Here is a 25394-nt window from a genome sequence, read left to right on the forward strand (position 1 = left end):
CATTTAATGGTCAAAAAAGCATGTGATCTCAATCGTGGAGGATTCAGGGAATTGTTTCTAAAATGAAAAGCATCAGACAATTGTGTGCTATCTATTAGACTGGAGGCCCAAGAATTACTTTGTGGGGCAAGCCATCAAAAGGTATTTTTAGGCCCAGATTTTCAAAATATCAATGAGAGGTGTCTTAAATGGATTGATTGGAGAGTCATATGAATATAATTTCAATGTATGATTTTAGTATAGCTTATTAATTTATCGCTTATTTCGGATACGATAGAATAAAAAAACTCATTGAATTAAATTTTGAAAACCAAACACTCCAATGAACCGTTCGTCTTGAAATATCCTCAAGCCAAACCCACATTATAGTATAAGGAGTGGTGGTTGACAGTTGGTGACCCCCCCCCCCCCCTACCTCTTAATATTAAAGAAAACTTTGGATATGGTCCTAAAACTAAATAAAATTAGATTTAAAAAACACTCATGTTTTTCAAATCAAAGTAAATTTTGACATAGGAACCTAAGCGGATAGAAAGCATTTTATATTTAATGAGGCCAATGCCATCTCTTTTCTCAACTTCCCATCTTTTATGCTACTTTTTCACTCTTTCTTCCAATACTTCATGATACAACGTTAAAAAGAATTTAACTGTTTTCCCCGACGTTTCATAAATTACGGGCTGTTCATACAAATTTACTTTTAACAATATGATTTTCAATTTAATCAGTAATATTTAAATTTTTTGCTTAAATCAAGTTCTATAATAACGAATGTTCAAAAAACTAAACACCAAGACTTATATATATCTAGTTATTATTGATTTGTGAAAGACACTGAAACTAGGTTCTGACAGAAGTAAATTTCACTCTGGTAGTCTGATTTCACATCCTAGGAAAAAAAAAATTCCATCTCGGCAAATTTTTATTTTGTTTTTGTTTTCGATCCTAATTAAATTCGTTTACCCAGCTAGCGAAATTGGGCTTCATTTTTAGGCGTAAGCTGCGTTCAAAAATGAAAATTTTCAGAAGATTGCCAAATTTGAAAGACATTTGAAGCAAAGTTTTGACAGGTTGCCAAAATTACGATTTGGTTGCCAATTTTTCGCCTTGTAATGAAAAAAGGTCGTCTGAGAGAATATTTGGGTCGCCTCTATTTCTAAGCATCCTTAAAAAAGTATTTTTCCAGTAAAATTAATGTTTTCCTCATCAAATAATATTAACGACTTAAACGTGTTTTCAGTCAAAAACACCCTGAATTATTTATTATTCATTATTTATTATCTTTTGTATTTTAAATGTTATTTGTCATATATTATTATTTTTTATTTAATAATTGATATTTAATGTTACTTTTGTAATTTATATTTTTATGTTCAGTTTTGTGGTGTACGTTTGTTTCTGTGTTTGTGCTGTTGCGTTGGTTATTTTGTCTTCTTCACTATACTTGGTCAGATACTTTAATTCAACAATGTTGTAAACCTCAAAAGCTATCCGATCAGATGATTTGCCTTCCTAATGGTTTACAATATCTAATGACTTTGCGCGGTTGTAGTGTTATCCTATTCAAGCAGGCTGGAGCGATATCCAGACCACTCCAATGACATTGCGCAGTCGGGCGAGTTTCGTTAGATATACAATGTAATTGAAGAAAACTTCGGCCAATATATTTTTCTGGAAGTGAGATATGTGTTAAACTCTAAGAGACAATCTGTGTTCTATAATGCAATTCGCCAGAAAATATTAAAATGCTTTTATCAATAGGGCTCAGGTAACTTCTTAGGCAACAATTTTGGAACAATCTAGTCAAAAAACAGCATATCCCAAAGTACATTTATTACTGTAATTTACTTGTAATTTATTGGCTTTCTATAGAATTCGCTTTCTATGGAATTGGCTTTCTGTAGAATTGGCTTTCTGTTTCAGATAAAAGGAATAAATTGGATCTACCCAGCAGGTGAAACCGTCTTCACATAAATAAATACTTGTTGCATTTGCACTGTGTATATACGAAGGCTCTGTAAACCTTCTATCTATAAATTTCCACATTTAATTAAGGAGTTGACGTTTACAGAAAGTTGAAGTAATTCTTACACAATTAACTGGTGCTAGGAAGGGAGGAATCGACAGTTGCTGTGTGGACAGTGAGATCCGGAGCTGGCCAGAAGATATTAAATGCTTTTATCAAAAGGGTTCATGGAACCTTTGAGGCGACAAATTTGGGTTCTTTATGTTCTGGACTTGTTAAAAATTCGTTAAACCCAGCCAGCTAAATAGTATTTGAAATCAATAAATGCTTCTCACTAATGTACCAACAGAGATATAAATTTTGAAAGTCTGTCCTAGATAATTATTCAATGCACCATTAGTATTTCAAGAAATTATTTGAATAGCCTTAGGTAATTTAGATTCTAATCCAATACTCTATCTGGGAATCATAGAGCGACATCGCTTGATTGTTTGGATTAATACCAAATTACTGTCTTCAGAAGAAGTAACTGAGAAGCCCTTCTGTCTGTAGAAGATTTTTTCAGAACTTAGCCATACTAGTATAAATTTTGTTGTCTTTTTTGTCTCTGATCATAATTAAAAATCCGTTTACCCACAAACAAAAATAAGCTTAAGAGGAATAAAAGATTCCTGCTTATTTAGTAGAAACACATTTTCTAAGGATAATTTATTTATATAAATAAATTAATTTGATTAAATTGATTATACCATTAAAACACGCCAAAGAGGATTATAATCTCTCTGTTTATTTTTTGTAAAAACACGTTTTTAGGATCATTTTTCTCCGATGACTTTTTTATACTAGTTCAATTTTGATTTGATTAGATTAATTAGATCATTAAAATATGCTTAAAAGGAATAGAAATTCCTACTCATTTTCTTGTAGAAAAAACTTTTCTTAGGAACATTTTTTAGATCATTTTTAGGATCAAAGACATCATTTTTTAGATAGATATTCAAGTAGTACTTTTTTCAAGACATTTACCAAAAAGACCTTAGTGATCCCCTTCTGTCAGAATACATACTATAAACAATAAAACACTTATAGACCTATAATTCCATTAAACCTATATGGTAGATATTTGTGACCGATAGGCAGTGGCAAGTGTGGTTGACCGACGCAATAGTTTTCTTCGTGAGTGGTTTGACAATTTGTTTAATGACAACTGGCTTTCAAAGTCTACACCTTCGTCGCAGTCATCAGCTTCGGTCTTGATTTCCATTTTCTGCAATGAATTTATGAATTACTATTAATTGTTTATTAATCATTAATTAAGAAACCATTGATTATTAATTATTTTTCATTTATTAGACTAATATGTCGATCAATAAGTGTGTTTAAATTTTTTCTTAAGAGATAAAATCAGTTTAATAAGGAAATTGATCGCAGTCATTGCAATCATTTCAAATTAATTATCACATAAAAATGTAAAATATTTACTGGATCTCGGATAAGGAGAGAGATTTTTTTTTTATTGCTCAAATAGTGTTGTGCCAGAAAACGGAAATGTTACTGTAATTTTTTTTAATTAATAATAAAGCATATGTTGTCATACACTTTTTTTTAGAAATAGTTTTTTATTTCACTGAACCTCTCTGGGGTGTGTTTTTGTTTGTCATCTGCAACTTTATTTGTTTGTTTCCCATCTCCCTTGGAAGACGCCTGTAAAGTTTAATTCGACTATCATTGTCTGTAAAATCGAATTTTGATGCTAAAAATGTTCTTCAGTTAAGTAGTAAAATGACCTTCTTCTGATATAAGATCAGTTTTATAACAGAAATTATTGCCAGCCGTAAATAAAAATGACACCTAAAGAAGATATTAAGAAATTTTTGCATAAAAGCATAAGAACGAATAATAACTTTTATCAAGAACAATTCAAATAAGTGCATCAACTGAGTTTAAAATTGAAAGATGTATTAATTTAAAAAAAACTGCATAATTGCAAGATCATTTCAACAAAGTAGCACCCCTGGCCAACTGGTAGCAGATATCAATGTGTTAGCTTAACTGAACAGCATCTCCAAGCACCAAAAAGATATTTATAAGAAAATGATAAAATAAAGGAACAAAGACGGGAGGAAAAAATTCTTAGAGGAACCTGCAACCCTTCTGCCAATTTTGACTATCATAAATACCAAAGTTAAAGCGAAATCTCTAATTTCTAAGTACCCACGCACATTCGATCAGGGTAAAGGAGAATTTCAACATCTACTTATTTTGCCATTTCCAAATCCTGTCAATGATTAAAGATTTGTTAATAAAATGGAACAATAGCTCCAGGCAGCAGACAGCGAAGCTCAACGAGTCAATTTAACAAATATATATAGGAAAAGCCAGAAAACGTAATTAAAAAACCAGCAGACAAAAAAAGATGAAAGTGAAGAAAGGTAAAAATAAGCTTTGTAAAAAATAACGGCTTGAATCAGGTGTTCAAGCCGTACTTTCAGCGGGGATAAATTCAGTTCCGTGAGGGCTGGATCATAGGGTATGTCGTGGTTTGGGAGTATAACCCTTGTTGCTCTTTTCTGGACGGACTCTATGTCGTATAATAGGTACGCCGTGCGGATAGCATATGGACCCTACACCGGGCTCGCGTACTCGAGCAATGAACGAAGATAACATGTGTAGACACGGAGAAGGCAAATATTCTTTTAATAATAAACAATGAATTAAAATCGCTGCAACATGTGCGACTTAATTTTGCTATCAGTTACGATTACAAATCTTTGTTAAATAGGAAATTGATTAAATAGAATCTTTAACTTATTCCGGTTAACTTACCTGTATAATGAGTCGTAAAAGATGAGTTTGACCTTCAAGGACAGAAGATATTTCCTTGAGCTTTCTCTTTTGCTTCTCCATTTCATCGAAGAGCCCATCTTCAGGAGTATCTCCTGGGTCTTCATCTAAAATGAAAAGTGAATTAGGCTTCCAATATATTATTTATTTTAAAATTACGTTTAAAAGTAGAGCCAGTTCTTAAAAAGCACGAAAAGTGGAATGGGAAGGGCAAAGATTTTTGTCGATTTTTCAAACGAACTTCCAAAACAATTCTTCCTTAAAAATCTAGTAAAAGGGGTCAATTTTCTTAGGAAGACACAAAAAAGTTTTTTTTCAAAATCAAAGATCAAGGAGGAGGTAAATATCTCCTCCTTTATCATCTTGAAATTATTGCCACTGGGTGGGAGAAACAGGCTTTAATAATGTTTTTTTCACATGAGATGAAGATCTGAATAATCATTCCAACCCCTCCTTAAAGATTATGTTAAGGAATGAAGGTTAATTTCACACAAGTAATAATTCTAAAAAAAAAAGGTACAAACAGGATCGAACTTCAAAGGGGGAGGGATGGTTTAGATTTAGACTGGTATTAGATAACTACTAGTATTTTAAGCCTCTGTGTTTTGTTTTTCAAGAGATCCTTTATCAAATCAGATGGATGACCTTTTATCCCACTAGTACGAAGGCGTAGTTTTGGCTGCCCTATTAATGAGATTCATATATAACTTTTTAGAATAACAGATCAACGAATGACAAATGGTTCTTAATCTTGACAAATATTCATCTTAAAACACAGTTGAGTCGTGAAATTTTCCTTGATCTAATGACAGAGGCTTGATCTTCCATCCATATACAGCAAAGAATATCCGTCAACACGTCTCAAAATAGTGGAAGGGCTTAAACATCGCTATACATCACATCGAATTAATTCGATCAAATCGATTTTCAATATAATCTATGCACCCTCAACACTGCTATCTATTTCTCTGAGACGTTTTATAGGTATAACAAAATATGGCTTGAGGAATACTCAAGAAACAAACGTTTACAATTGTTGTAAATAAGGATTCGTTGGAACACTAATCAATTTTTGTCCAACCACCTGAAGAAATAAACGTGATAGCACCAAGAAAATAGCCCAAAAACGTAAATTTAAAATTACTCAAAATGAGCAACCTAGACCATCAAATGACCAAACACCAATCCAAGCAGTATTGAAAAAATGTCTAAACTAATAATAATTCAAAATGAAGAATAAGGAAATATACGAGCAGAAGAGATGCAACAACGAGGACTGCAAAGAATAGCAACAAAGGTAAAGAAAAAAGCAATATACAGAAAAATATGCATATTACACAACACGCAACCACGAGATTTGCAACGAGTTAAAAACCAAAGTGAAGAAAAAAGAAATATTCATTTCAAAGATAAACGAAACCATGAATAGCAACGCTGTTGTAATGTTCGACGCCAAAAAGCTATGAAACAAAACCAAGTAAAAACCTATAAACGTGCCGTAAACTACGCAAGTGTTAATTCCAAGCCACTGGGAGCCTTTAAGATTGAATATATTCACTGTGGTGCCCTCTATTTTCTCAAAGAAAGAGTAGCAAACAAAGGTGATTCAACTAGAGATTGCTGCTTATACAGTCGACTTGCATTGCACGCTCCAAAATTTCCAAATGATTTGGTTTCCCCCTTTTTAGGCCGTCAATCGATCTCTAACTTCTCTTCTGACTTCGATCTCTGACTTCCACAAGAAAATTCAAAACTGAAACGCATGCTTTGGTTTAGGTTCATTCAATTTAAGCTATTGTCTAACCATCAATAGTCGTAATGTTTTTAGCTTCAAAGTAGCTGGATAAATTTATAGCAGAATCAGTTTGGTGGTACATTCCTCAAAATACACTCTAGGTGATTTTCAACCACATACTTAGGACCAAATATGCTTTCTAGAACCCAATGTTGCTGTTGTTAAACGTCTTACACATCTGAGAATTTGTTAACCTTGACCCCGTACATCTGTTTTCAATCAAGGTATGTGGCATGTGGCATTTCTTTGCTGTTAAATGACAACTTAGCTTAAAAGTTATACTACCATCTTAAAATGAACGACGGATATATAATGCTCTGTGGAAGGAAGCATTTAACACTGCCAATGAAATATTTTTTTACTAAAATTATTTGTCTTTTAAATTAATTAAAAGAGTAATAATTGTGTATATATGTGTCTATGTTTCTTCGAAATCAGCTACGAATTTTTTTTCTTGTTAAAACTGGCATTTTGACATTTGGCCACAAAATCTCTAAATGAGTCAGAACTCAGAACTTTAAAGAGTCAATTAATCAATCAATATTTATTAATTCAAATTAAAAATATACAAAACAATATTATGCCCCAACAGAGAGCAGAGCTCTCTGTTTGGCTGGGGCAGTACAAATGCATAGAAAAAAAACACAACGTCTCGTCATACTAAAAATTCCAAAAAGAAAAAAACTAAAACAAAAAAAACATACAAGGTAGGAGATAACAAAGGAGGCCACCCCAGTGTGAGAACACAACAGCAAAATACATACTAAAATCCTTTATTAATCAATCCCGACATCCAGGCAAAGAACTATTTTTGAAATATGTTTTTTTCAAAAAAATCGAATCGTAAAACTCCGGGACATTTCTACTAAATTAAGTTTATTTACAATAAGAGGAATTTGGTACCTGATTGAGAATCTAGCTCTTTCTGACCTGATTGGAGTAAGGCGATACTTTCTGGAGCGGATGCAGTGGGCAGAAGAGGTGGGAGTCCCAATTATACCCAAATCATGGAAATAATTTGTTGAGGATTGGATATCATAATACCACATTGCTGTATGCACATCATTCAGTTACTTGAGATTAAGTATTTTGAGAAAAATATATAAAGTTTGGGTTTCTGACAGATTTTTAATTCTCGCAGGACGAATAATTTGTATCTTTCACAGGGTGGTTCTATCGAACCTAAGGTGATGCTATGACATCAAGAACAAGTTCATATTATCAGCGGTTACAAGACAAGTGATAACGAGAATCAATAAGTACAAACCTGTCACATGTCGAATGCCAGGATAGCCTATGTATAATTTTGAGCATAGAAGACGGCATAACAGGGAACATTGCTGAAATATCTGATTGGTTTATGTTATTGAGAGACTGTAACTTACTATTGTTGTTGTTTTGTCTTTTGATTACCTTTTATATCTAGAATTAAACCCCAAAGACCTTTTTATAGCTGAAAATGAATTCCGAAGAAAATGTTTTTCCTAGAGCTCAGTTTTGGTGACCCTTTTTTCTGGGTCTGATTCATAGAAACTCAAGTAAAAATAGTAAATAATCGTACTACGACAGGTCGAGAATGATGGTTGCACGTGGCAATGAGCTTGGTTCCAGGCAGCAATAAATAAGGATGAAAATCAAAAAAAAAGGGAGGGAATTAACTATTAGGAGGATGATTTTTTTCAAGTTGTTTAGCCAAAAATATATCAAATTCCCGCAGGATTTTTGACCCCATGCATTTAGATGGGGATATAACCAATAAAATACAGAAGGTCTATACCTGATTCATTAAAGGGATCCTGAAGAAAACATTTGAAGAGCTGTACGATACCAGTTTTCCGACATTCTCTGTTTGGATATTCGACTAGCTCCATCTTATTAACTCTTGACGTAAAGAAATCTGGAAGTTTTCTCTCTAAATCTGTATGAAGCTCCACCTGTAATAAAAAAAAATTTGAAACAATAAAATATGAATAAAACGGGAAGTTTCTTCTAAAGCTTTGTGAAGTTTAACTTTAAACAGGAAAAAAAATTGGAACAAACAGCAACAAGATATAAAGAAATTGGGTTTTCTTTCTGAATCTGTATAGAGTTTCATCTGCAATAACAATAAATATTAATAACATCAAAAATATACAAGGAAATTGGGAAGTTTCTTTTTTCAAAATCTGTTTGAAGTTTAACTTGCAACAGAAATTAACACCAACAGCAATATGACAGGAAGAAATCGGAAGTGTTTTTCTTTAAATCTAAATCAAGTTATTCTTGCAACAATTCCATTATATTGGTAGAATAAGCGTGTGTTCGCCGGGGAGACCCTCCAGCAGGTTGACTCTAGTTCGGCATTGTCGAGTGACATGCATGAGAGGTGTAGCATAAGTGGGACATGATAACAACGGCAATGAAGGGACGATAATTAATGCCATGTTTTTCTCACTTTCTTCTCACTTTCTCGATAGCGACACAATATTTTTTTTTTCTAAAAATTTTGCATACTACCATCCTCTAGTTTGTAAAAACGATATAGACAGTCAAAGACATTAGGAAAACTTTTTTCCCCTTTCCCTTCCCTTAATATTATTCATAAATCGTCAGCTGACTGAAAATAAAGATTTTTGAACTTTGAAAGCCTTGAGCATAAGTTAGAGGAGTTTCAAAGCGCAATTTGTTGACTGACATGACATATCAGTTGATTTAGAGCAGTTAGAGAAAGATATTAACGTTTTATTGCTGTTAAGTGAGACTCAAATTCTTAATTTCTTCTCATTAAATGCTGGTCATTGTGGCGGAAAAATTACAATGATAATTTGTGCACAAGGGGGCTGAGCTTAGCTTGGTGGTTTTTGTTTGTTTAATAAGAGCGTTCGTATTAAGATAAATACTCGCTTTCAGGTGATAAAAAATTATGTAGATAGGTCACGACTCCGGAAAATTCCATTGAGGCCTTCATTAATTTTGAAAAAAAAGCTTTCCACGTGAATGACGTTACTAGTACCCAAATGTCCAAAACCCTAGTGGCTTTACATTCCTCGGTGAATAAAATAAAATGAAATATAATTTGTTTTGGGAAATAAATTAAAAGAAACTGTCTTTCTTTTCACCGAGTTAAGCTCGGTCCCTTAGTGCTTAATATAATATAATATATAATAGACTATAATATATAATATATAATATAATATAATATAATATATAATAGATATAATAGACTACAGACAAAACCGGTTATATAGACCTTTTATATAGACCTAAGTGGGCAAAACCGGTTATATAGACCTGTATGTCTAAACTGACTGACAATTACAAATGTTTCCATAATTCATGTTAGTAGTATGGTAGTTGTTTACCTACTCACGGATTGCGAAGCCTTTTTATGTATTGCCTGACATCTGTTCAGAAAATAAATTTATGTAGAGAACAGTAGCAGCTAAAAAGGCAAATTTTAAAGTGTCAAGAGACAGAGGTAAAACCTATACGAACCTGAAAAGATAGATACTAAAAAAGTACAAAATAAGGCATGCTTTAAGTCAATGTTATTGCCATGACCTTAAAAAACTATTAGATTTCGATTTCTGAAACTACTTATAGTTTTTTGGTAATAGACTAAACTATAAGAAAATAAAAATCTAGCAGTAATTGTTTAATTGAAAGTAATAACCTATATTATTTTATGAATAATCGAATTATGTAAAAGTAAAAAATCCCAAAACTCTTAGAGAAAACCTAGATAGCTTTTGTCTTCTTTTTAGAAAGAAAACACAGAAAAATTAGAAAATCCTTTAAAACTGAAGAATCTCAGATTCTTTAAACTAATTTTTACAGCTAACCCTTAGATATAGCTGTATGTTCCATCAGGTTCATCACTTAAATTACATTCTAAAAATGTTTCTGTAAGGATAAGGTGCAGAACTAAATCCCAAACATCACTATTATTAAAAAGCAGAAAATAATCTTATCTGCGATGACTCAAATAGCTTTCTCTTAAAAAACCTGCGTATTCAAAAAAGAGAAAAGTGCTATTTGACTACTATTAAGGACGTTGTAAACAATGAAAATTCGGTATGGATCTTAGAGTAATCAAAAATATATTCTAATTTGTTTTTGATTTTTAATTTATTATAATTTATTTCTAAAAAAATAAAAAATATGATCAAAAATATATAATTCGTAAATATATCTCATATATATGCGTAAAAAAAACTCGCAAATTCCTTAAGAACCAAAATAAGATAGTTAAAATGAATTGCATCAATGCATACAAAATGCTTTTTCTAATGCACTGGATAGAATATAAGTTTTGTAAGAAATTTTCAAAAAATCTTCGGAACGCTAGAGGAGGGACCACTCTAGGTGATTCTTCAGTCCCAGTTTCGTGTATCACGGCTGACTTGTATTGTCTTTTTTCTTTTTATAATTTTTCTGCTTGAAAATGAATGAAAAAGAAAACAAACAGCAAATTATTTATGACAGTTACACGAAAAATACATTTAAATTTTTGGCAATATCTAAGCCCAGGTAGGAAAATCTATGTTTGTTAATCTTTTTCTGTGCTTCTTATTGCCCTATAATACTGAAATGGCCGCCAATTAGAAACAAGCGTGTTACTCAGAACTACAACTGGACATTAGAAAAATATCAAGGGAAAGGTGATAATCATACAAAGGAGTTTAATCATAGTAATGTGTAAAGAGTAATGAGCAATGTGTAAAGAGTAAAGAGTAATGTGTCTGTTGTATATTATTTTATTCCTTGCGACAATATTTAGAATAAATGAGGGTATCCTTTAGTAGTATTTCTTTCACTTGCTTCTTTTAGTAGCTTTGATCTTAATTTCTTTTAATAATTTAAAATACGTAGCAGTCATGCATGAAAATCATTGCTAATGTTAGTTTCAAATCACGTCATGCAAATGGAATGCCCTTTACTTAAGGGGTTTGCTATGGGTTATCCTATTCAGACATGGGATATTCTACCAGAATATTCTTTTTGTCAGTCTAATCGAGTCGTCTATTTTTTTTAATATATAGTGTTTATGCTTAAAAACAATAAAACCTATTGTACATAGTGAATCACCCCAAAAATTATCATTCTATCTTCAAATTTACATCCTGTTTACACCAGATTTACATCTGAACCGACAACTCTGCTTTTTATTTTATCCTTTTTATTCGTCTCTTTGTTGAATAGTTTCTTTTCTTATTTACACCAGATTTATATCGGAACCGACAACTCTGCTTACATCGGTACACCAGATCGATTACACCAGATTTACATCGGAACCGACAACTCTGCTTTTTATTTTATCCTTTTTTTTCGTCTCCTTGTTGAATAGTTTCTTTTCTTATTTAAGATATCATTAGTTGTACTTAATAATCATGAATTTTTTTATCATTTTTATTCTATTTTATCATTCTAATTTTAAGACACCTGCCTCTAATTTATGTTTAATCTTATTATCGGTCTAATTCTAAATTACTATATTATATTATATTCTTTAACATTGTAATATTATATATTACACAATTTAATATTGTTATTTCGAAAGAATTATAGAGTTATATTACCCCAAGAAAAAAGATGTAGTGATTTCGCCCCGGATAATCCTTTACTGGCAGCTATAGAACTTGCCGTCTACTGTGCGACGAAAACGAAAAACAAAACAAAGGAAAACAATAATTTGGAAACCAAACAAGGATGGTTTTCAACCAGTGGAAAGATGAAAAGACACAACAAATATTTCAGCAAAGAACTAAACACGGTTGTGATCAGTGCTAAGAAAAAGAAGAAATTTGGGTATATAATAAAGGAACAAAATGTATTAGCCGTATAATTTTTGATGCTTCTTCATTTTTAGTCACTTCATGAGCTATTATGTTATTTTTGGAACTCTTGTAAAGTATTTGTTAAATAGATCACAAAGACAAATTTAAAACTCAGGTTACCTAATTACCCATGCTTGAATGATTCTACATTACTGTATTTTACATTACTAAAAACAAAAATAAATTCTGACGTAAAGTTGCATTTGGGTTACTAGTTTACTATGAAATACTGCTACCACTGCTGCTACTGAAAACTTCCTGCAGCAACAAGCTGACTGAGGCCAATACAGCTATGCATGCTCCTTCTTCCTCCCAATCAGTTCAAAGCCACCTCTTTATGCCCTCCCAAGAGGTTCCAATACCAATAAGATCTTTCATTGTCACCTCCTCCCACGCCATCAGGAGAAATCTTAATTTTCTTTAGCTAAAGTAGGCCAACGAAATCTGTCTGATTGCCCCATAAGGACTATCTGAGGCAATCTGTCAACCTTCATCAGCAGAAGTCGTCTTAGCCATATCAACTTTTTTCTCATTATAGCCCTAGAGAGCGGAATTGAACGAAATTTGTCTTACAAATTTCTGATTAAAATACGGTCAGTAAGACTAGAACCCAAAACAATCCCTAGAAAGTTTCTCTGGAAAACCTCCAAATAATCCTTATCCGTCTGTCAGAGCGCCTAAGCGTTAGGGACCACACTTCACCACTGTTATAACTTTAGATTCCAATATTTTAATCTTGGTTTAAAGACTTGTCTATTCTTCTTCTAAACTTTTTTTCAACTGTGAAAAAACACCCTAGGCCTTGATTATTCTGCTTTTTACATCTGCGCTGCCACCATTGTCATTACTTATGATAATACCTAGGTATGTGAAGGTACCCACATGATCAATCTTCTCATTACCCAATATCACCTCTTCACCATCACCTATTCCTAGTCTTAGCGACATAGTGTTCTTAATATTAATTTTTAAGCCTATTTTTACACCTTAAACACTGTATACCCCCGAAAATTCATTCATTTGCCTAAAATTTTCTCTAGGGCGCTTAAATCATCAGAATAATCTTAGTCTAGGAAACGTTTACTTCCCCAATTTATTTCTTACCCTCCAATAGCCTTTACTCTAATACATAGGCCAGAATCCATTAAAATCATCCATAAAGATGGGGATAGAATGCAATCCTTTGCTAATTCATACTAAGTAATTTACTTTCTAAGGAAACAAAGCTAGTGCCTGTGTAATTAGCACACTAGATCTCATCATCTTTCGTATCATTAAATTAAAAAAACAAACAAGCATTTTAACTGAAAGTAAGAAGCGACATTAAAACTTAAAATGAACAGAAATTGCTCCGTATATGAAAGGGGCTGTTCCTCCTTAACGCCGCGCTCTTTACGCCAAGCAGATTATTGTTCAAAATACTGGAAATGTTTGTTTTTTAAGTACTTCCTTAAAAATACGCTTATTAATTTCCTTATGTCATATTTATCCAAAGCTGGCTTTAGAGTCACCAATTCTCTTCCCTCACTTTCCTCGATTTTCATTTTGGGGTAACGAAGAATAGTAGGAGGCTATCTTACCTGCATTGCCAGTCTTTTCAACTGGGCATTCCTTTTTACCGCTTCTATATCACCGACAGCCAAACCAATAAGTAAATTCATAAGAAGAATTGGCATAAGAATCATGAATAGGAGTAGAATCAAATGGGTCGTCATGGGCATTAGAATAGTGGTGTCAACACCTTCTGTTTTGAGGTGTGGAAGTGGACGAACAAATGTGCCAAGAAAATCGATCTCTCCAAGCATCATTGTAAAAGTTCGGAATATAGAAAGGGGTATATGCTTGAAACCAATATGATTACCCTAAAATTCAAAAGGAAATTAGTAAGGCTCCTCGATATTGTCAACTGTTTTAAAGTATGATTAGTTTAGGGCTTTTTAAGTTTTTTCATTATTTTTTCTAAGTTTTAGCCTTTTTTTTGTCTGATGGGTAAACCGTATAGGACAGTGGCCAATAGAAAATCGAAAATTAAGCTATTGAAACGGAAATTTATGCATTTTCTTTGGAACAAAAGAGTCATGCTACACTTCAGATCAGGCTCACTGAATGGATCATCCTATGATAGCTTCGCATTGGTTTTCATCGTTTGCTCAGAATCCATTACATCTGACCAGTAAAAATCTTTCCGTCAGAAGAATGTGGTTTTTTGAATAATATAAAGAGTGCTGTTTTAAGTGGTTGGGTGATAACCAAAGAAAATTTTGCTGCAAATGCCATCTATTGAGAAATATTGAAACATCCTCCAGGAAAATGTATTGCTACTTTTATATATAATTGTTTTTTTTACTAACAAAAACACAAAAAGTGTTAATATAAACATATAAAATAGATAAAAAAACACGCAACGAAGACAGTTTATTATCCAAGCAATCAGGTGGTATATTAAGTAAACTTTTAAGTAATTCAATGAACCTAATATTCAAAATATTCTAACATATTGACAACATATCACTGACTTAAGTTACCCTTAACAGTGCTGAGAAGGATCCTTAGCTTCAAAATAAATTCTAGTTTGAAAGCTTAAATAAAAACACCTATTTTGATAAAAATAGCAGTTATTAGCTTATAAAACGCTGTTCAAGATGTTTATGCGTAAATCTTCATCTTGACATCTCTGGATTTTCTTGTGGCGTTTTTGTGGCTTCTTTTGAATTTTGTGCTATTGAAGTTTTTTTTGTGTAATATATTAAATGACACTTTTTAACAATAGTTGTTCTTTAAAGCTTTTTTGTAATCTGACCATTCGATATTGCATAGGGCGGTGTATTACTCCCCTTCAAACTAAATTTCCATTCTGAATAAACCATTTCAAACTAAATTTCTTTTTTTTCAATCAATTAATTTTGATCTTTGTCATAAGGATTATGACACTAAGTCAATGGATATTCAAATATAAATAAAAGGCAAATAAATTCAAAGGAATATAAATTTACAACTAAAGAAAGTAAAGACGATTGAAATTGAATATGAATGTGGTAGTTCAATTATTAGAACAAAGAGTTCTTCCACGATCCTGTAAATTATTCTGTTGGAAATAGGTTTCGACCTATTTGGTCGAAAGTATGTAGGCCGTTTAGTAAGTAAGCCTAAAAAGAGTTAAAATGTGCATCATAGCATTGGGATAAACCAAAATATATCCATGATTGTGTAACATTATTTGATTATGTTACATGACTACGTCATAATATCATGTGGCATTACTTGACATTGTATTTCATATATAGGACAAAATAAAATTCCAATCTTTGAACTATGTATAAAAAAAATTAATGAAGTAACTCATTTACAAAAAAGATACTTAGTTTAGTATGTGAGTAAAGTTACTCACACTTTTTAGTAAAGTGACTTATGCACCACCATGTAAAATAAACTTGCTTATTCACTTTAATAGCTTTAAGCTAACACCAGTAGGTCAACAAACATAAGATAAGGCATGGAGTTATGAAAAACTGCAAAAATAAGAATTCAAGGCAGTAAGTCAAATTTTTATCTCCCTCCTGAGACATTTTTTATTAATATTTTAATTTTTAACATACTTACAGGTGACAATAAAATATAAAAAGCCAATCCAAAGGCAATAATCAGTACGGAGAAGACTAGAAGAACTTTGAGTAGTGTCTTCAAGATCTCGAGAAACATTACTACGTAAATTCCGATTCTATCAAATCTGTAAGAAGGAAAAAGTGTCAACAAAAAGTAGCGATCATGTAGCAGTTTTGGCCTTTCCTTTGAAACTTCACAACATTTTTTTGGTAAGATGATATTTGATAATTCTCTTGAGGAAATATGTCTTATTTCAAGTTGCTACTGTATGATATGTGTAAAAGACTGAACTGTAGCATGTTTTATCTATTATTATGTTACATGCACCATTATCATGTGGACTGCATTATTATAAATTACATTATATGTTGAAAATCCCTTTTTCTACTTGAGTTGATCCAGATCTAGATTTTAATTCTATCAAATCTTTAAGAAAAGATAGAAGTCCCAACATAAAGCACTGGAAATCAATTTCAATGAATATCAGATATATATATATATATATATATATATATATATATATATATATATATATATATATATATATATATATATATATATATATATATATATATATATATATATATTTATATATATATATATATTTAAGGGGGTTCGTCTCCTCCACAATACCATGCTCTTTACACTAAAGAATTTTTAGTAATTTCAGCTACTTACTCTAAGGCCTTTGTGATTGAGGTGTAATTTTTAAAGATTTGGGACAAAATTCAAGCTTCAAACATAGAGATTCAAGCTGTAAGGATGGATATATTGACGAGGTGGCGAACCCCCTCATATACGTTATAAAAATACACAAACATAGAAGTTCGCTACGTAATTTAATTCGGAACGTACGTATGTTTATTGCTAACAAAAACGTTCGTTAAAAAAATATGTAAAAATCTAATTGTATTTTGAAGTAACCGAAAAATCGGAGGGCAACTAGTCATCCTCGCCCACCCCTTTTTTTTATAAAAATCGTACAATCAAAACTATGAGAAAGCCATTTAGCCAAAAAAAAGAATATATTGAAATTTCATTTTAATTATTCATGTGTGGCGAGCCAAAATCAAAGCATGCATTAATTAAAAAATGTTCAGAAATTAAATAAAAAAAACAAGTTTTTGTAACTGCAAGTAAGGAGCGACATAAAAACTTAAAATGAACAGAAATTATTCCGTATATAAAATGGGTTGTCCCCTTCTCAACGCCTCGCTCTTTTTGCTAATTTTTTTTTTATTCTTCTAAAAACTAGAGTTGTGAGAAAGAGTAAAACTTTAGCGTAAAGAGCGGGGTGTTGAGGAGGGGAAACCCCTTTTATATACGAAATAATCTCTGTTCGTTTTAGTGTCGCTCCTTACTTGCAGTGTAAAATATTTTTTTTTTTATTTAATACATAATGGAGTGAAGTATGTAGTTTTACTTTTTTGTCAGTGTCCTTATTCGCGTTTTTTTTTTCTTTTCGTTATATCCTCTCTTGCTTTGTACACTGAATTAGGGAAGTAAAAAAGAATATTATTTTTTTGTGTTGATTGAGATCATATTTATTCAATTACAAAGTACCTAATCCATAGCCAATATTTTTACTTATCCATTTCTTTTTAATATCACATCACTGGTTTAACTGTTTTCAGCCCTTTCATTGTGCTGAAAACACAATGAAATAGAGTCATCATTTATTGACATATTTATTTTCGTAATATTTTTATTTCGTAATATACTTATGCCTCACCTGCTTTAATTTCAACAGGCTTCACAAAAACCAACCTTGTTAAGAAGTTCACTGGTCATTTGCCAACATAAATAGTAAGATATCATATTTAATAGGGTTATGGCTAATTACCTTTTGACGTCCAATTTGATTTTGCAAGTGAATAATGATTACATTTCTGGTGATGTTATTTTTCATGTTTTCTTTCTCTCTATTGTGTTTTGTGATATTAAAATGAAACTTGATTAATTATAATTGCAATTAGCCTTTTCTTCCCTCTTATGTTCTATCCCCTCTTGTCTCATGTATTATTAAAGAAATGAATATTTTTTGTTTTTATAAAAGAATTTTGTTCCCCGTTCTCAACGAAAAATTTGCATTTGGAGATTTCTCGATGTATTGGAAATATTTCCGCACTTTTAGGAAGAAATGTCGTGTGTGCTAAGTGGCTAAACCATAAGCAAAGTGTTGTTTTGTTAATAATAGCAAACTTAATTTTTAGTTTCTTTTTCTTAGTTCATGACGTAGTCAGACAATTGACAGGACCTCAGTTTTTATCTTTGTCAAAGATGGCATCATCGTAAGATAGGGTTTGTAACTCTTAGTTATGGATAGTATATTTCAATCTGCTCGAAGATTCGAATTGTGTTTTACCGTGTGAGATTGGTCCTATATGCCGTAAACCTGGCAATCTTTCAATATTTTTCAACTGAAATGCCAAGGGCTAAATTAAGTGATAGCTTAATGGAAGATTTAGCTAATATTTCTGTTTTCAGGTGACGGCTTTAACTGAGGTATGGCTTAATGATCATAATTCAGACCTGCTTGGTCTAGAGGAATAGAATTTTTACACAAAAAATGGGCAATTACGCTAAAAATTGGGGCCTTGCCGTATATATTAGATCGGAAATTGAAGTGGCCGTTCGGAGCGATTTAACTATTTATAGGGAGATGGTGTTTAATTCACTCGTGCTGCGTCTTCATTTAGGTGTTTATTCTTGCTACAACAGTTCTCTACCACCCACTGACTTCCTCATATGTGAATTATTTGGTCTTTTGGAGGAGCAGCTTCAAAAGATGCCTATAAATCTCCCACATTTTCTTGTGGGTGACCGAAATGTTGACCTGATCGAAATAAATAGGAAGAGCAGCCGACCATTAAATATTTTCATATCATTTGAACTACGTCCATCAATCAACATATCTAGAAGGGTCACGGATAAATCCGCGACATTTATTGATAAGAAATTCTCTAATGTTCACCCTGATTCCCCCTGTGTTGTTGTTAGTGACTCTTCCGACCATTTTGGTGTGTTTTCTAGATATGTTAATCCTCTAGGAAATTGTTTTAGGTTAAAGAATGAGTTTTCTTAACATTATGTAAATAAAAAAATTCTCTTGTTCAGAAACATTTTAAATTTTACAACCCTGGACCGACTGATGCGAGCAGTCTCCACGGAGTCTGATTCCTCCTGGGCCCAATTTCTGCATCATCTGTCATCTCTTGGCAATTAATGTCAGCATATTGTCCGTCTATGCACCTATGAGAGATAGCCCTGATGACACAAAAGATGCGTTCTACTTTGAGCTAAAGAGAATACTCGACTCTGTCCCAGGACGTGATATACTATTTGTCACTGGTGACTTTAACGCAAGGATGGGTAAACCAGATGCAAACCCCGAAAGAGTGATCGAACGCCATACCGTCGGACATAGATGCCCGAACGACGAGAGGATGCTACAGCTTGCCAAATACATTAACCTATGTCTGGTTAACACCTAATTCGAGCACAACAAGCACTACCTTGTGACATGGAGATCTAGTGACGGGGTCACCAAAGCCCAAATCGACCACTTACCCGTCAGAAGACGTTGGAGGAGCTCATGTCTGGATGTAAGAGTCTACAGAGGTGCAGATACAGGCTCAACCAACGGCTTTGATCACTTTCTTCTAATCTGTAAATTCAGTCAAAGGCTAAAAACCCACAAAAACAAGATAAAAACCAATCGGTTTGATGAATCAAAACTACTGAGTCCACAAATCAAGGCAGATTCTGAGCTAGAGCTTAACAACCGATTTCAGGCCCTTACTGATTACGCTGACAACGGAGGCCGATGGTCCAACCTGAAATTCCTAACACAAGAGGTTGCTGAACAGGTTCTTGGTCACACCAAGAGAAAACAAAGGCCCTGGACCTCTTATAAAAGGATTGATCTAGTGGAAAAAAAAACCAACCCTTCTCAATGACCCTACAGAACCCCTAAAAAATGCTCGCAAGCTGGTCGCAGTCTGCTCGTAGTGACAGGAGAAATACTAGTCACATATGGCTACTGATATGCAATAAGCTGCAGAATCGCATAACCTAAAAATAAAACTCAAGCTGCTGACGGAATCGACAGGCAAGTCGGCCATCTCCATAGACTCCTTGAAAGACAAAACCTTATTCAGACGAAAAAAGACCGCATTGGGAGATGGAAACAACTTTTCTCCGAGCTCCTTCATCCCACAAAAGCTCCGTGTGATCTATCCGTTTTCTAGAATCTACGGCCACCGTAATCTACTGATGTTCTGCGGGCACTGAAAAAAAGAAAAATAACAAAACCTCCGGTGAGGATGGCATCTCAGCAGAGATGTATAAGTCTTCCCCCACACTGTTGTGTCAGCTGAGTTGAGGTAAGTTGTATTGCTAGTTGAGGTAAGGACGACAAAGAAATTCCCAAAAGATTGGAAACTCTCAGTACTTATAGCGGTATATAAAAAGGCAGACAAGACAGTCTGCTCGAACTACCGAGGTATATCACTAATAGACCACGCCATGAAGGTCTTTCGCATGATTGTCCTAAACCGCTTCAAGGACGCCTGAGACAAGTTGAAAAGACGAGAACAAGCAGGTTTCAGACCTGGCAGGGGCTGTCAAGAACATATTCTTACCCTCCGCCTTATCCTACAGAAGAACAAGAGATTTCATCTGTCTGCTTCCATCGCCTTCCTCGATTTTGTTGCCGCTTTTGACTCTCTTATCAGGATCGAGATTTGGAAGATCATGGTAAAAAGCGGTGTCCCAGCAGAACTGATCGAGAACCCAAGGGAGTCTATGAGTCTACAGTTACAAGATTCTGAACTGCCTAAGGCGAAACAACGGAATTGACGTTGAGTCAGTAGTCAAACAGTAAAATCTTAGAATTATAGAGGTCAGTTGAGTCACAGGTCAAAAGTATTGCTATAAATTGGGTGCCAGGGTCCCAGTTTATATATCTAGTAATTTTTGTTCGTCTGGAGTTAAAGTTGAATTTATTTTTTATTTCATCATTATTATAATTTATTTTATTTTTTATTTTGTTCAAGACATTTGAGCAGAATAAACATTGTCCTTTTTTCTTTAATTCAAAAACACGGCCAGCCTTTTAGAAAACAGCGGATAAAGCTATTTGCATTGTTTAGCGTTTCCATTCTGTATTTGACAAATATATTTGAGAGTTTGCTTAAAAAATGGGATCACATCTTAATGTATTCGTCATGTATTTAATACATTCCTATTTACATTCCAATTTAATATATTTGTTATGTACAAAAATTCATTTAATACATCGCGTCATGTCATGTCAACGTGACGTCATGTATAAACACTTGAATGCATTAAACATTCTGTATTTGAGATTTTGCTTAAAAAAAAAATGGGATCACATCTATATTTATGAAAAATAGCTTGAACTGTAAATAGAAGGTTAAACTGTGCAAGTAATACCGGCAACACGGTGAACGGCAATAAATCAAGAAAGTCATGTACTGGTTGCAATATGACCACATGTAAGGCCACAGCAAAAGAAGGGATGTCATTACAGGGGTAGGTTAAAGATCCTAAATAGGACAAAAATCAGACACAAACTGGGCAAAAAAGGGGTTTTTAAGAGCTTATGTAATCAGAGTATGAAGAACGATGTTTGAAGAACGATTGTTTAGAATAATGTTTGTTCACTGAGCGTCTCTGCTTGGATGTCCAAACGACGTCTCTGTGAAGCTTATTCATGACTATACAAGTGATCACATAAATAGGGCTTTTTTAGTGCATAGGAAAATAGTATAAAAAGAAACTTAAATACGAAAATAAATAAATTGCCTCTGTAAATGGACTAAAATCTCGAGCGATGTCAAAAGCACCTGAGTGTTGTATAAGACGAGAATGGAGACAGTCAAATAAAGATGGCGCCTTTAGCATATGTGTGATGGCACCTGACGATGTATGACGTACACAGGGCTTAGCAACCAAATACTTATTTTTTACCTATTTTTTTACTGACAGTGTTCTTTTTTCGGACAGCGTAATTTTTTTTCTATCAATGAATTGTATTATACACTTTAGAAGAGAATCAGTCCACATATATATGATAGATTACTTACTAAAAGGTCAAACCCGGTGAAAAAAAGGTAGAGGAGTAGTAAATCAAGTACACTTAATAAAGATGGCGTTGTGACTATATATATGGCCATGACGATGCATGGCCTGCCCAATGCTCAGGCGAAAAGATGCATTATTACTACATTCTTGTCTCAAATTTTTGTCAAAGAGCTCAAATTTAGTCCATCAATGAATTAGACTGTTTTCTGTAAAGTAAATGAGATCGCATTTGTCAGAAAAATAACTTAAAAGGCCAAACCAAGCCAGAGATACCGACAACAGTAACAAGAAAAGCAATTCATTGCAGATAGCACTGTGACTTCTAGTACAGTCATAATATGCATGACTAGGTCATCTTTTGAAGGAGTAAGGGGTTTTCAGGAGTAAGGCAGGGCCTAATTTAACATGCACCAAAAAAGATAAAATCCCCGAATACTGAGGGGAAAGAAGGGTTTTATGAGGGCTATTAAGATAAAAAAATGAAGTATACTAAAAATTACCTCTGTAAATATCCAGAAATATGTAAAAATAATAGAACAACAAGGATATATAATATAAGGATTTAGAAAAATAATAGCTTGCCTCTGTAAATAGACTAGAAGGTCAAACCATGCCAAAAATACTGCCAGGGCTGTAAAAGACAACGAGTCGAGACAGTCAAATACAGGTGGCGTTGTTACCACATGTATAGCCATAATGATACATGACACATATAATGCCCAGGCAATGAAGTTGGACAAATCTGTAAAGTACCGTCCTTTCTGTCGTACCAGGTTGGTTAGTTCACGCATGACACCAAGAAACACAAACATTAGCACCAATATACCATTCGAAACAATGGAATCACTATGAAGGTTGTGCTGAAAATAAAAAAATAACTCTTTTTATTAAAATCAAGATTTAAGGGCAAAATTATTAATTTTAGCAATAAAAATAAACATGAAGAAATTGTTTGAATTATATTATTACAATTTCAACCATTCAAAACGTGACACCAGGGAAGACAAATATTTAAACTAAATACCATTTGAAAAAATTTAATTGACGTGAGGGGCAAGTTATAAAATACTTATAATTATCACAAATAATTGCGATACTAAGAGATAGCTAGTAATATAGCTACGAAAAATAGACAAAAATAAGGATTAAGTATGATTTAATCCAGATAATTAAAATAAATAAATATAAAAGAAAAGAATACCAAACCCAGAAAATTAATTTTCCATATAAAGGCTCCAAAATCTACGATATTAAGATTAATTTCTTTAATTTTTAAATGGTATTATAAAAGCAGATTAATTGAAAAAATTATCTCAAGAAGATGGATCCAGGTAAAGTTTGAGGACAATAAACAAATACCAAACCAATTAGAATTTGTTCGTTATTGGTCCTAGACAGTATAAGGATATTTTTAGATATCTTCAGCAATGGGAGAGTTTAGAAGAATACTAAAAAACGTGTAACTAAGATAGGGAGGAATATGCCTTTAGATCGAGAAAAAAAATTAATATATGTTCTTAATTTTTCCATTCCTTATGCTATTCTATTTTTCTCTTATGAATCAAAGATTCTGAACAACTAACTATGACTTATTTCTGAAAAAGCGGTGAAAGAATTAGTAAAAACTTGATCTATTTCGATCCGAGTGACCTTGAATTTTAAGATTAAGCTCCCGGACCGTAAGAGATTTTAGCTTACAAAGTTAAAACAAAACAGACGAAACAGAAGAGGAGTGATACTTCAAAGCGGGAAATTGTAAGTTCAAACAAAATGTGTGCAAATATGAAAAAGTCACTAAGAGTTATCCAGTTTTGTTGCAAGAAGTTGGCATCAAATAGACTTTATTAAGTTTTTGTCACCCAAAACATCCAGAAACTCATAATCGTGATTACTGAGATTCTCCTTTGAGAACTGGAAAAAAAATAAAATAAAGCAATCAACGCCGACTTGACCTAACTTTGACTTATTGCTCCTGCTGGTGATCCAGCGTAGAGAGAGAGAGAAGCCACTCGCCAATTTAGACAGTCCTAAGCTAGGCTAATAGATTCGTCTGGGATGCTACTGACCAATGACAAGAAGTGACCAAGGATGTCCTTCCGTCTAGAACGAGGCCTTCCACGCAGACGCTTCAAGCCGTGCGTCGAGGACACAAAAGTAAAGGCATTTCTGGCCGGCGTATCTACTGGCATGCGGGCTTGGTGGCCGAACCACCGAAGAGTTTGTGCAACGAGCTGATGTGAGTTGGATGTCTGGTTGGCAAGGGCCAGTAGATGGGTGCTGGACACGAAGTCATATCACTTAATCCCTGCGGTTCTCCTTAAAAACATAGTTCGAGCCACGTCTATGGCGTTTTGGAACGAAACGACAGCAGCCTAGGTCTCAGCACCGTAGAGAAGAACTCGGTTTACAGTCATGTTGTAAATATGCATCTTTGTTCTGCACCCACTAGCGTTTCTACTAGAATCACAAAGCTAAAGACAAAAAAAAAATTCAGGTGTGTCTATTTCTGTATATCCTTGTCTTTTACCTTAGCTAAACATTTACAAACGGTTAAAGAACCACTTGCTAAAGCTTAAAATACTTTCTTGTATAAAAAAAACTCTAAGGAGGCGGAGGGAATTGTTTATTTTGAAAAACAATTTTTTTTTTCGTAATATTTGTTGAAAAAAGCTGAAATAAAACAAATTTTCTCCTTCCTTACAATTAAAAATGTCTTTTTTCGTAGCTTCAATATGCAAATATTGAAAAAAAATCCTTTCCCCCTAACTTTTTCTGAATTGGTGCCCCTGGCTTCTTTCAGAGAAATTCAATATTGAACCCAAAGAAATTTGAAGTTTTAACTAAGATCCCCTACAACCTAATGAATATATATTGCATCGCATGATGTTCTATTTTTTAATTCATCCAAAAGATACAAAATTTGAAATCCTACTTTTTCATCAAAAATATGTAATTGTCTCCTTTTCTTGTTAGTAAAACCCTTGAGGCATCATCAATTACTAAATAATGATTTAAGCTATAAATTTTAACGATAGCCATGTTCATTTTCAGAAGAAAAAATGCCTAATATTCTAGAAATTTCTTATCCTACAGTATGCAAATTGAGATTCTTTCTCCTTTCAGGTTTTAGGCTAAATTTGTCGCACAATAACAAGGTAGTTCATAGGATGTTATAACCTGCTGGTGGGTTGCTTCTTTAAATATTTACTGGCTGCATAGGTGTAGCCCAAATAGGTTTAGCATGGGCTTGTAGTCCATCCAT

The 25394-nt window shown here is 33.2% G+C and overlaps 1 protein-coding gene across 1 annotated transcript; it reads right to left on the reverse strand.

Annotated features, from left to right (window-relative positions):
- Positions 1–1381: 1381 nt before the first annotated feature.
- Positions 1382–25394, reverse strand: LOC136029596 (transient receptor potential cation channel subfamily A member 1-like). The gene is made up of 7 exons (XM_065708099.1): positions 25341–25394; positions 22715–22992; positions 16022–16148; positions 14002–14283; positions 8383–8539; positions 4793–4917; positions 1382–3233 (listed from the first exon to the last, which is right to left on the reverse strand). The coding sequence occupies exons 1-7, from the start codon at positions 25392–25394 to the stop codon at positions 3075–3077; spliced, it is 1182 nt and encodes a 393-aa protein (XP_065564171.1). The 3' UTR covers positions 1382–3074.

Source organism: Artemia franciscana, chromosome 7 (genome assembly GCF_032884065.1).
Source record: "Artemia franciscana chromosome 7, ASM3288406v1, whole genome shotgun sequence".
Lineage (NCBI taxonomy): Eukaryota > Metazoa > Arthropoda > Branchiopoda > Anostraca > Artemiidae > Artemia > Artemia franciscana.

What these genes read in the sequence shown, in the direction of transcription:
- LOC136029596 (XM_065708099.1), bottom strand. Translation starts at nt 25,394, where the DNA reads ATGGATGGACTACAAGCCCATGCTAAACCTATTTGGGCTACACCTATG. An exon ending in CTTCTAGTCTATTTACAGAG is followed by an intron (nt 16,149 to 22,714) that starts GCAAGCTATTAT and finishes TCCTTCTTACAG; the next exon opens with ATTTGATAGAATCGGAATTT. An exon ending in GGATCCCTTTAATGAATCAG is followed by an intron (nt 4,918 to 8,382) that starts GTATAGACCTTC and finishes TTTTCATTTTAG; the next exon opens with ATGAAGACCCAGGAGATACT.